This window comes from Battus philenor, unplaced genomic scaffold (assembly GCF_028537555.1).
Source record: "Battus philenor isolate CCGP_79_NKW_IND1 unplaced genomic scaffold, ilBatPhil1.0.hap1 SCAF_21, whole genome shotgun sequence".
Classification (NCBI taxonomy): domain Eukaryota; kingdom Metazoa; phylum Arthropoda; class Insecta; order Lepidoptera; family Papilionidae; genus Battus; species Battus philenor.
The window spans coordinates 9,087,287-9,100,449 of record NW_027181684.1 but is presented as its reverse complement, the minus strand read 5'-3'; the positions used below and the strand labels follow the sequence as shown (position 1 = coordinate 9,100,449).

Sequence of the window (13,163 nt, the reverse complement as noted above, 5' to 3'; positions counted from 1 at the left end):
AAACGATAATATTTATTCTTATTAAGTATGGGAACTTACGTATTTTTTCGATAATTAATTCATCCGAATATAAATTAATTTTATTTACAATTGAGAACAAATATTTTGTTTACAATTTTAGGTAACAATTGAAAAAAAAACGTTAAAAATACGAGATTTTATTTACAAAAAATAATTGAATGTAATTATTGTTTTTATGCTATTACACTGTACAAGTTAATTATTAATTTAAAAATTCGGTATTTTTGAACATGTCTGCGTATTGTTTAGTGGTATAGATAAAACATTAGATTACTTTACCCTTTAAATTATTTTATATATATTTATATTATTATTACACATGGCTTTCGATAATTTGGTACAAAATTGACGTTGACGATTTTATACTATGGTAAAAAAATGACAAAAAAGAAATACATTTGCCTTCTTTTTTTTTCGGGATTAATATATTATGCTGAAATTTTTACTTCCAAATTTATTTTTAACATTTAAACCACCATTCTGTTGATTTATTTTAAAAAAGGTCTAATTATCTTTTAATATATTTGTGTTCATGTAATTGGGCGTTATTACAGTTATCCTGCCTGATAAAGCTAACATGAAGTTCATTTTTTCAATAGAACTCTAATAAAAAAATTAGCGGAAAGTAAACTTTACCTGTTAATAAACCTATTTTTAGAAATAGTTTTTTAATCAGCTATATCGTGCATGAATGCATGCAAATGCATTTTATCCGTAACTGGGCGACCACAGCAAGGTGCACCATAAATTTAAAATTTCCGGGGATAAAAATGCTTAAATCAACTTCATGCTACTCTGGCATTGAAAAAGGTCTATAATTGTCACAATTTTCAATAATTTTTATAAAATATTTAGAAAGACTTTCTCCAATCTAACATATGCTAAGAGTATTACATAGTAGCTACATACAAATTATTATATACATATTTATCAAATTCTTTATTGCCTTCTTCATTGCCTAATACTCCCATACATCTCAAATTTTGTTCACTGGCAATATCATTTTTATTTTTAATATAAGTGCACAAGGACAGATGGACAAAGTAGGATTCATTTAATTTTTATAGCCACGCATTTCATTGCTTAGAACAAATAAGGAATATGTAACCAATTTTTACTATCTTTATTTAAAACAGTCTATTTACACCATTTATAACTCAAGAACAGCTAGACCAAATTTTATAATTTTTTGTTTGTAGATTTGTTCATAGGATAATAAGTAATAATAAAATATATGTAATCATTAATAAAAAATTAACATGAAATACAGACTAGTCGTGTAAAGAACTGTATTAATAATCGTGTAAATTTTTAAATTCCAAATCTGCTAATTCATTGATTGACAAATGAAATTCGGGGGGCAAACTATTAGACACTAATGTCCAAGACATTTTATTACTTTAGCTGTTTTCAGATTATGATGGAAATGATTTCGATATGGTTAAAAATTGAAAATCGAGATTAGATTTTTTAATTCATAATCAATTTAATTTATGAAATTATAAAATGTAATAGTTCCGGATAAATTGACAAATTTTTATACTTGCACATACACTTTTTACACTTTGATAGTAACAATAAAATGTAATTTACCGTCAGATTATCTATACAATATTAAATATTACATCAATCAATCAGTATCTTATTGCTGGTAATTTCACATGTATGTGTTCACTTAATATAATTTTACCATCTATTAATATATTTGAAATCTATTAAGGGGACTCGAAAGTAACGACGTTTCTGTTGACATATTTAAAAAAAAACAATTGAATTTTACCGCCCCGGAATTGAAATTTGTATACTAAATGAGAAAAGGTTTTTGACAACAAAGGTGAATATATTGTTGATTAGAAATAAAAACTTGTTAAAAATGTAGTTGTGTGAATTTAACGTAAGAAAGCGACATTACTTTCCGGTCCTCCTAATATTTAGTATATTTTTTAGTTTTATTATATTTTGCAAACGGATATATTATACATAGCTTTCAAGATAGAAAGAGGATAGCAAATATAAATTCCGATTTAAAATAAAGCATCCAATGACAATCAGTGATACAACACCAGGGAGGAAATTGGTAAAATCGAAATCTGTTACCAAATTATTCTTGAAACACTTAAACCTGTCAAGTCAGTTACATATATGCATGTTTTTTATGAACTGTCAGTAAGTCAATGCTAGGTTTGTGGAGAGTTTGCATGTGCATGAGCGCCAAGCCGAGCAGGATCTTGACTGGGGTAATGTAGACCTGGGGGAGGCGCCCAACCCCAACCTGGCCCCGTGTAGTGTTGAAGGTTGAAGAAATCATTTGGCCGATTCGGTGGTGGCGGCATCTACAAAATTATTAAAATTATAAAAACTTACTAAGTACAGAAAAGTAATAAATATGTAGTATAAAATAAACAATCATTTCACATTTTTGACTGAAGAGCACTATATATACTTTTTACACATAGTATATTTCTTGCCTAATTTGATATCTTTAAAAAATTTAACACTAGAACAATTGACAATATAATTGTGTGTAGTTACTTAGGGAAAAATATGACTACTCTTCTAGAAATACATCGGGTTGGTGATCAGCGATGAGGCTAGAAGGGGATTGGTCTTCTGAAGCACTTCAGAGAAAATTGAGAATGAAGATGAAAGAATGACGCCTACATATGTAAATTTTTTATTATATAACACATGTTTTATATAATTTTTAATGTATCTGTATGTATCAGTGGTCTTAGGTCACTATAAGACCACTAATAAAAAAGTAGTGTGTCATCATACCTTCTGAATTCATGGTTTTATTATAAACCTGGTTACTTGACCTGGTTTTTTCAATTTATAAATAGATATGCTTTATATATATAATTTACACAAACTAAGAAATTTTATATCAAACTACTATTCCACTGCTAAAATAAAAATTAGCCCAGTCCATGTTGATTTTACCCTTTTGGACTATGGACACATACTATATGCTTTTGATATATATTTATAAACATTTTATTTTACATTGTTCTGTTTTAGCCAATTGCATGCAATAATACTTCATTATAAAATTATTGAGAATTTTTTATTACAAAATTTTTATGTTAATTATAAATTTTAAGACAGAGCGAGAGTTTTATTTACAGTCCAAAGGTTTAAGTAAAACTCTGAACATACCTGTGGTGGAAACGGATGTAAGAAAGCTGGAGGTGGAGGTGGTAAAGTCCCTGGCAAGCCTGGCACAGGTTCCAGAGCTGGCACAGCCTCATTCTTCTCATTTGGTCCTTGACGACCTACAAATAAAGATATAATTAGGTTAGTAAAACTATCAATATTATAAAAAAATAGTAGAGAGAAAGAGAAAAAGAAGAAGAGAAAAAGAGAATTAATATTAGAAATAAATAGTTAAAAATTTTTGATAATTTTTACCTTGGGATTTACCCCACTTGATGGTAAGCCTTTTACCACCGATAACTAATCTGTTGAATGTTTTTTCAGCAGCATGCTCCGCAGCACTTCTTGTTGTGTACTGAACAAAGGCACACTGAGCTCTTGGCACTAGTGTTAGACATCTGAAATATTAATGAATAATAATATATTAATCAACTGTTAAAGATTTGTAATCTTTCTCAGTTGACTTTAACAAATATAGTTACACAGATGACACTGTAAAGCATTCCTCTAGCATGTTGCAAGCATTGCTGTATGTTGTAATACCATTTCCTCAAATAATTTCAAATGAAACTGTGGTGCAATTAAACCTTGGTATTGTTCAAAGCATAAGGCCAAATCGGGCTAGTAATTAATTGCAGTCAAGTATAGGGTTACACCTGGGCACTTCGTAATACCACAGGGCTGTGCATGAAGCAGGTATTTTTGCCAAATTCTATTTTAATTACTCATATGATATTAAAGTTTTTTTTGGTTATATAATTTCGAAATATATTTGTAACAGTCCTATGAATATACACAAGTAGTACATATAGATACATATTTACAAGCATTCCACATTCTCCTGACAATCTATAAAAAACATATTTATATGTGTTTCACTCTCTAGTACTAGTAAACCAATAACAATTTAATGCAAAATACAACTACCAATATTTTAGCAATGGCTTGCTTGGATCTGCAATAGCATCTAAAAATTACTCCAAATCTATTAGACCAGACATCTTCCAGATTGAAGTTCATTTTTTAATCACATATTTAATCCCTACATTTTATATCATTAGTATTTTTTATTAAACAATGATTTGTTTCACAATTTATCAATTTTGTTACTTAAGAAATCAGAAACTTCTAACTGACCAAGTCATGAATTTGTATTATTCTTTTATAAAATGTTAGCAAATAATGAAATAAGCAAGCAAATTACAACAAAAAAATATTGGTGCTGTCTAACTGAATAACCACACCATTCTGATTTTTAGTGATAATAATGTGATAATTTTAAACAAAATTAAACAATAATGGGATAAATTAGTTTTAGATTTCCAGATTCCTTCAAAGGCATGTGTGCCTTATTGGGAATAATAAATGTTATTTACTAAACTTAGGAATCCGCTCGACTTTTCCAAAGTTAGGTTAAATGTAAGATTTTAACTTGACCATGAATTATAAATATAATTATTTATTGAAAGTGTTCAAGCAAATATTAAAGACTCTTTTATTTACTTTAAATTTATATACTAGAGAGGGGAGGGTATGGGTCTGATAATATATTATGTTAATTCAACACTGTACTAGGTAAGTAGTTCTAATTGGTGTACAATTAATATGTAACTACTGGCATTTTTTGTAAATAAATGTTTACCAAAACACCTGATGACAGAAAGTATTTAATAACAAAACTAGTCGAGTTATGTTCATCATTTCTGTCATAGGATGTTCACTGCATAGATGTTAATAAAATAATACTGTTAGGAAGTGGCCTGTTATTGATTTGAACAGAAAATACATTGATTCAGAACATACCTTATCTCTCCATATTGATAGAAATGACCTCTGAGTTCATCTTCTGTAATATTCTCTGGCAAGTTGCCAATATACAATGTTGTGACAGTCCTGTCTTCAGGAGGCGGTAGTGCGGGCATAGCAGCAGCTCTTCGCATTAATTTCTCTGCTACAGGATCATTAACACCATAATATCTACAAAAAATACATGCAGAGATGAATAAGATACAAATTGTAATTTAAAAATAGTATTGTATAATAATATTAGGTCTACCGGAAAGTTCTGTCCACTCCCATTACAATCAGTTTCAACAAGTATGTGCATATTCCTGTGACACATATTTGGCTCTCTCTTTTGATTGCTAACAATGTATACACATTTTCGTTACAGATGAACTAAAACGAAGTTCATTCTTGTTAGTATTAAGTGAGACGCAATCCCATGGCATGGTTCATTTAGGCCACTGTATTTTGTATGAATTCCAACAAGAAATAAATGCTACAGAAGCGTATAGAAATTTATTGAAAGTGTTTGGTGAAGGTACAGTTTCTGATAGAACATGATGAAGATGGTTCAAAAAATTTTATGTAGGTGAATTCGACCTTTCTGATAAGCCATACTCTGAGCGACTAGACTATCTTTGATCGACGACGACACTGTCAAGATCATGTTAGAGCAAGATCCTTTTTTAACAACATGGGAGATTGCGGAAAGGCTTGATTCAGCTCAACAAACTATTTCTGACCATATTCGAAAACTAGGCTTTGTTTGGAAATATTCAAGACAGGTGCCATACAAGTTAAGTGACAAGAATTTGAATGATCGAATCATCATATGCATATCTCTGCTTGCATGCAACAAAATCGAATCCTTCTTAGACCGAATCATAACTGGGGATGAAAAGTGGATTACCTATAAAAACATCATAAGAGAAAGGGCATATTGTGAACCCGGATAACATGCCTCCTCTACCTCTAAACCAAAGTCGAGTCTGAACAAGAGAATGTTGTTTATATGGTGGGACATTCGAGCACCAACACATTTTGAGCTGTTGAAACCAAACGAAAGGCTAAATTCGGAGAGGTACTGTCAGCAATTGGATAAATTAAAAACAGCACTCCAAGAAAAGAGGCCCGCAATGTTCAATAGGAAGGACATCATACTGCTTCGTGACAATGCCAGGCTACATGCTGCTTTGGAGACTCGTCAGAAAGTCGCAGAGCTAGGCTGGGAAATTCTGTTGCATCCATCACACTCCCCGGACCTAGAACCATCTGATTATCACTTGTTTCTGTCCTTACAACATTTTTTCCAGGGCAAACAATTCAAGAACGAAGAAGATATCAGACAAGTACTGGTTCAATTTTTGGCCTCTAGAGATGAGACATTTTTTAAAAATGGGATATACAAATTGCCATCACGCTCGCAAAAAGTCATAAATAATAATGGCAATTATATTATTCAATAAAGTTTATCCAAAGTATGTAAAAATGTGTTCCTTTGTTTCATTCTAAAACAGACAGACCTTTCTGGTAGACCTAATATTTGAATAATACGCTTAGGTGAGCTCTGTTGTGATTCTTTTTTTCCAGTTTCCACCATTTAGTTTTTACATAAAAACACCAGAAATATGGGTTTGGTAATGTAATATGTTAGTTAACACACTGCTTAAATAATAAAAAATTATATAGCACAATAAAGTTTTTCATTCAAACAACATTTACTTTTGATTGTAGTACAAAATGTAAATTCACAATTGGTAAGCAAATTGTCACCATAGATAAACCTGCACTTGTTTTTACTGTATGAAATAAAAATATTCAACTCTAAAGAAAATAATGACAAAAACACTAAGATAAACTTAAGATAATTTGACATTCCATACATACCTGTCTTTTATATTTTGGTCAGCCAGAGGATCATCAGGATCTGTAGGCTTTTCATGCCGGTAAGGACATTCTTCTCCTCTTCTACATTCACCTTTTACCCAGAATGAACAAACATGTGGTCTGTTTCTTTTATAGTAAGGAGCTGTTCTAGCCAAACGCAGTAGCAAGTCTGAAGCACCTTTTGATTTTAAGGCCGAGTTGCTAGGCTGTGTTGAATCAAATTTAGACATTTGACTGTCTAAATTTTGAATGTAGTACTCCTTATTTACCTCGTTACGTGGTAAATCATCTTGAATTTTGAGAGCTGCATCTCTGACTTGAATAGGCAGCCCGTATTCTAAATCTAAAAGGCATGTTTGGCAAACATTTTTTAACTTGGAGCATGTTTGGCAAATTTCAGTTTTCTTGAAACGCATCCTTGAACCAGGGCACCAGCGGAAGACAGTGAAGGGTCGACAACAGATTTTACATTCTTTGCCGTATTTCTCTTTGGTCTGCAAAATAATTTTAAATGTGAATCATATAGGTTACAAATCTTATGGTAATTTTTAAAAAAAAATAATCTTACCATACGAATATAGGGGTTGTCTCCAAGGCATGTCTGGCATAAAATAGGAAAATCCTGTAACAAACGAAAGGAATAATAAGTTGAAATATAAAACAATAGAAATTACCACCATTTAATAAGAAAAACTTACAGAATCTTCCCAATTCTGACGATTATAAGTGTTTGTTGATTTGGAAACAGCCATTTTGAACAAAGTTTAAATTATCAATCAGTATGAAATTAGTGTCAACTTATACGCATATTTTAACTTAAACTTAATAATTAGTCTGTTTATTAACACGTAAACGCTGATAAGCAAACTACTAAATGACCACAACGGACGCAAATGCAATATGGAGTATAGTCTCTGAAATGACGCAACGTAGAGATCAGTGTTACCAGATCACTATAAACCATAGACAATCAAATTCACAATATCGAGATGTGTACGATGTAATATACAATATTGATTTATATTTTTTGTAGCGACTTCAAATATTAAACCTAACTGGTGAAAACAGAATATATACTTGTTCTCACTTTACTGAAGCATACAAAGTACGCTACGGTATCACTAAAGTAACGATAATTTTACTTGATGTAGTACCAACCGTAAAGTTTTGATACTTATCTGTATCGAGCTATATTGTTTATAAAATGTGGAATAATATTATATTATAACAAGTTTTTTTAAGGAATGTAAAAAAAAAAATTGTTAAGTTTCCTAAATATTAGTATTTTTAAACACATGCGTTAAACAATACGACAGGGCATCGGTCAAAAGCCAAAAAAGTTCTTATATACGATGCGAGTAATTTTGACCGTTAGTTACTAGATACATAGTATTATAATACTACTGATACATAGTCAAGAAAGTACTTGATATTGGAAGGAAAATATCGAGTAAGTTCTTGTATTGTATTTCCTCGTATCGTTCAACCCTAGGTACATAGCACACAGCATGCATCTGTCAATTTTGACTTACGTTAATAGTCTTGCATTTATTTAAAATACTGGATTTTGTTCATAATTATTAAGTTAATTTCACTTAAAAATTATTTAATTAAGTCTGAATTAATTATTAATTTTATACACATTATAACAAGTGATGTCGATAACGACATTGGTACGTGTATAATGACCCCACTAAATGTGCACCGGTGAAATGTGTTTCTTAATTTTACCCGTTTGTTATAGTATTACTTACAATTGAAGAAAGAAAATGCTCATGAAGATTCTATATGGTGTTGTACCTGGAGTCGAATAGAAAATGAAAAAAAGAAAGATGGGGAAGAAAATTCAGAAACCACGGAACATTTGCAGTAAATATTTCTTTATAGCAAAGTTTTCAGAGTGATAAATTAAAAAAACTCAGTATATTAATTGATATTTACGTAAGCGATTACCATGAATCTTTATTTTTAGTGCGTGCATACTAATAGGACATAATAGGATTAAATATACTCTATTAGTTAAATTTTTGTCTGACAAGAAATTATTTTGGTAACTAGTAATTTCATATAAATTATGATTATTTAAACATAGTTCATAAAGTTACTTTGAAGTAAGGAATCGTAAATTGGTCTCAATGAGTTATGAATAAATTAATACAATCAACCATTTTCTGTGCATTGTGTATGTAGAGCAGTATGTAGTGCAGAGAGGGTCTTAGTATATTAGAATTTTTGTTATCAAATTATAATTTAAATTACAGAGATTCCAACAGTGCTCCAGAAAATTATGAGAATTATATAATTACTGGTGGCTTGGATGACATTATAAAAGTATGGCAGTTAGAAGATGGAAAACTGGAGGTTAAACACCAACTGGAAGGGCATTCACTTGGAGTCATATCTGTAGCCATAAGTCCTGATGGAAAAAGCAAGTTAAATTTTAAAATTTGTGTAACTTATTTAAATAGAAAATAAGGTATAAAGCCTGCTTTTTAAGTAAAAGTAACAAGGTTAATTTTCATCTTGTGATATATCTTAATCAACAATGTAATACAAGATTTTAACTCTAAAGGAGCTTTGGCATTATTTTATGGTCTTTTTAAAACAATAAGTTCCTGATGAGGATGATACCATCCCCTAGCAGGTGATTGGGTTTTTTATTATTATGGCATATTAATATGGTATGTTGCAATTTATTTCTTTAAAGGGGATGGTGGTATCATCCAAAGATTAGTAACCAATACTTTAGACAGATGGGTATCTTGTTCTCCAATTATATCCCATTGGGTTTGCCTTCTTACTCAATTATGTTCAATCTAAGCGTGATATCATTATTACATCATAAACTCTCTGTCTCAGGATTATATATTAAAACATATTGATATCTCTGGAATAAATTAAATATTCAATTCTCATATTTACAGCACTAGCAAGCAGTTCACAAGACTCCTCCCTAATATTATGGGACATTGCCTCTGGAGAAAAGTTGAAGACAATGGAGGCAGGACCCACAGATGTATGGACATTAGACTTTTCTCCTGATGGAAAACATGTTATATCTGGTAGTAATGCTGGCAAGATATTAATATTTAATGTTGAAAGTGGTAAACAGGAGCAAGTTTTAGATACAAGAGGAAAATTCACACTAAGTGTGGCTTATGTGCGTATAAGAATTTTATTATTTTGTAAGTTTATATGATGATTAGTATCTGAGCTTCTAATTTATACCGTGAGAAAAATAGCAACAGAACATTTATACCAATTTAAAACAAACTGACATGATGATTAAAAAACAGAATATTCAGTTTTACAATTTTTGATTTTTTTGGAATATGGTATAGAATACTATGGTTTGACATTCAACATGGTGCCTTTAAGGGTTTATTGACACCATGTCTTAGATGAATTCTTGCATTTATTGCATATATTACATTATATAGACTATAAAATAATCTGACTAAATGAAACTAGATTAAGAAATATGGTCCACTTTCTTTAGTAGAAAGGGTAACATAGAAAGTAGATGAATGAATGATTTATTTATATATTTATTTTTACATTATTATCTACTTTGGATCATTTATGATTAATATTATGAGAAGAATGCTAAAAGAGCCCATTTTTATAGAAACCAGAATCAGTTTGAGCTTTCCTATAATGTCGGTTTTTAATCTAAAATATATAGCGAAAACAGCTGTAAACATGCAAGCGCATGGCTAACACCATGGAATAATTTTTGTTAACACTTTTACAAATATCCTTAATACCAAAAAACAATAATGATAATACTCTTCCTTCAGAGTCCTGATGGTAAGTATATTGCAAGCGGTGCTTTAGATGGCATTATCAACATATTTGATGTGGCACAAGGAAAGCTAGTCCATACTCTTGAAGGACATGCAATGCCTATTCGAAGTTTATGCTTCTCTCCAGATTCACAATTACTTCTCACTGCTTCTGATGATGGACAAATGAAGCTTTATGATGTGTAAGTTTTAAATATATTGAAGTAATACTTAGTTACAATGGTATTCATATAAAATGAATTTTGTAACACTAATAATATACCATACCACCCCATAGTACCAACTTCTCTGGAACAAGCTCCTACTCAATATTGGGATGACCAGGAATCGTTGTCTATTCATAGAGAATGTTCAAAAGTAATAGTCTGACAAGCTGATGGAATCATCAAAATACAATTTGAATCATTTTCCAATTCAAAAACAAAATTGATTTTATTATATTAATATATTTTTTATTTATATAAGTAATTTAGTATTTTTATTTATATAAGTATTTTGTAATTTAGTAATGTAGATATTTAAATATATATATGTTATGGTATAAATATTATTTATATTTATTATAGTAAGTAATACCCATTATTTTTTTTATTTTGTCAATATTTTCCCACTCAGTTTGATTTTAATTTTGTTTTATGATATTAGTTATTCCACCTACCTTATTAAATTATCTCCACACTGCATAGCAGTTAAAAGGAAGAGAATGCCTTTGGCATTAATTTTGTTGTTGATCCATAGCAAATTTTACTTGTTCACATTAAATTTATTTATTATATTCAGTCCCTTTAATTAACAATTGTGATCACCTGCATTCATTGAGAGAAGAATGCCACTTTGTCTGCCAAAAATGAATCAAACGAAAGAAATTACTAAAAGAATTTATAGTTAAACAGTATATATATTTTTTACAGTGTACATGCAAACTTAGCAGCAACACTGTCAGGTCATGCATCATGGGTACTTTCAGTGGCATTTTCCCCAGATGGCAAACGATTTGCGTCTGGTAGTTCAGATCGTACTGTACGTGTCTGGGATTTAGACAGCATGCAATGCCAAAATGTCTTCAAGGAACACAATGACCAGGTAGTTGTTATATATATGTATATGTTGCTATAATAAATTAACAAGGCATAATTTTTAATTAATATTGTATTTGAAAATAATTTCAAAAGTTCAAAAGCACACTTTACTTACATTAAAAACTTCATAATTATATAATTTCGTCCCAAATTCTCTCTGGATCTTAACAATTTTATTGTTTGGCTTGAATAACTTTGTCAATTCTTATGAAAAAAAAATACATATTTAATAAAATTTTTTGTTTCAGGTTTGGGGTGTAAAATTCAATGCAGAGAGTAACAAAATTGTATCTGTATCAGAAGACAAAAGTATAAATATCTATGACTGCCCATTATAGTGTTCATAATCAATAAATATATACTATTAAATTTGACTTTTTGTTATAATTTAATTTTAATAATTACTAACATTAACATAATGTTTACCAAAATTCAAAATACAGGATTAAGAATAACCTAATAATTACCAAAATTCCAAAACAGGCTGTTTGGTCATAGGTGTAAAACTTTTACACTTACTTCAAATCTGCCTTTATAAAGATAGCTTCGAAACATGTTACATTAATTTATGTTTAATTATTGGACTGGCCAATGACTTTTGGTAGTACAAAGTCTGCAGGGACAGATAGTAAACAATAATTAATTTTGAAATATAGTAATTTTAACTTCCAAAACGCGTTTTCTGTCTATACTATTATGCACTATATTGAAATATGAGCTAGCACCTTTAAAGCTTTTTAATATATAATCAATCGACGTGTACAATAATAATTTAAATCTTCGTTGTAATTCATGACTGTTCGCTTTACTATTTTGAACATGTTTTATATACTTACCTTTACCTTCTACTTTTTTTAGTATATGTTATAATAAACCTTAGAATGTATTAACCAATATTAAAATCTTAAAAGTTGTACTAGCTAAATATACATACAAAGGTTTCGTAATAATTATATATAAGTCAAAATATAACAAAACTATGACGGTAAACGATATAATTTTATAGTTTAACGTAGTCTGCTGTTTGGATTCATTCGCTTACCGATTGACGAACTACTACTTGTTGATTATTCACTCAATTAATGAAGATTTTTTTTTGTCCACTGTTTTGTAAATGACCACGGACCCTTGTAACTTATGAAGGAAGAAAAAGGACGTAACATAATGATATGTATTGCGTTCTAATCAAAATTACCCAGTTTTTCGCTACTAAATTGACACACAAAATGATAAATCTCATCGCCTGATAGGCAATTAATCTCAAAGGTATTTATTTTATTTAAAGTAGGCTGCGGTTTCGACACAGGCACGTTACTTGTATGATAAATCATCATCAATACTTTTCACAAATCGAAAATGATGATCAGCATCGATGAAGGATATGATCTCAAAAAAGTTGCAATAGTATTCTTCACGCTACAGTTTGCAA

At 30.0% G+C, this 13,163-nt stretch overlaps 2 protein-coding genes across 2 annotated transcripts; one reads left to right on the top strand and one right to left on the bottom strand.

Annotated features, from left to right (window-relative positions):
- Positions 1-1,973: 1,973 nt before the first annotated feature.
- LOC137923209 (pre-mRNA-splicing factor RBM22) lies at positions 1,974-7,732 on the bottom strand. The gene is made up of 7 exons (XM_068766390.1): positions 7,548-7,732; positions 7,418-7,471; positions 6,850-7,343; positions 4,981-5,154; positions 3,433-3,575; positions 3,181-3,296; positions 1,974-2,354 (listed from the first exon to the last, which is right to left on the bottom strand). The coding sequence occupies exons 1-7, from the start codon at positions 7,599-7,601 to the stop codon at positions 2,199-2,201; spliced, it is 1,191 nt and encodes a 396-aa protein (XP_068622491.1). The 5' UTR covers positions 7,602-7,732; the 3' UTR covers positions 1,974-2,198.
- A 644-nt stretch (positions 7,733-8,376) lies between these two features.
- On the top strand, positions 8,377-12,074 carry LOC137923210 (superkiller complex protein 8-like). The gene is made up of 7 exons (XM_068766391.1): positions 8,377-8,522; positions 8,594-8,718; positions 9,111-9,277; positions 9,774-10,009; positions 10,650-10,837; positions 11,567-11,738; positions 11,983-12,074. Exons 1-7 carry the CDS (start codon positions 8,505-8,507, stop codon positions 12,070-12,072), a joined length of 996 nt encoding a protein of 331 aa, XP_068622492.1. The 5' UTR covers positions 8,377-8,504; the 3' UTR covers positions 12,073-12,074.
- The last annotated feature ends 1,089 nt before the right edge of the window (positions 12,075-13,163 follow it).

Excerpts from the sequence above, each read along its gene's own strand:
- LOC137923209 (XM_068766390.1), bottom strand. The coding sequence starts at position 7,601 with ATGGCTGTTTCCAAATCAACAAACACTTATAATCGTCAGAATTGGGAA. Across the intron at positions 7,344-7,417 it reads ACAACCCCTATATTCGTATG|ACCAAAGAGAAATACGGCAA; the intron begins GTAAGATTATTT and ends ATTATTTTGCAG. Across the intron at positions 2,355-3,180 it reads TACATCCGTTTCCACCACAG|ATGCCGCCACCACCGAATCG; the intron begins GTATGTTCAGAG and ends ATAATTTTGTAG.
- LOC137923210 (XM_068766391.1), top strand. Across the intron at positions 10,838-11,566 it reads CAAATGAAGCTTTATGATGT|TGTACATGCAAACTTAGCAG; the intron begins GTAAGTTTTAAA and ends TATTTTTTACAG. Across the intron at positions 11,739-11,982 it reads TCAAGGAACACAATGACCAG|GTTTGGGGTGTAAAATTCAA; the intron begins GTAGTTGTTATA and ends TTTTTGTTTCAG.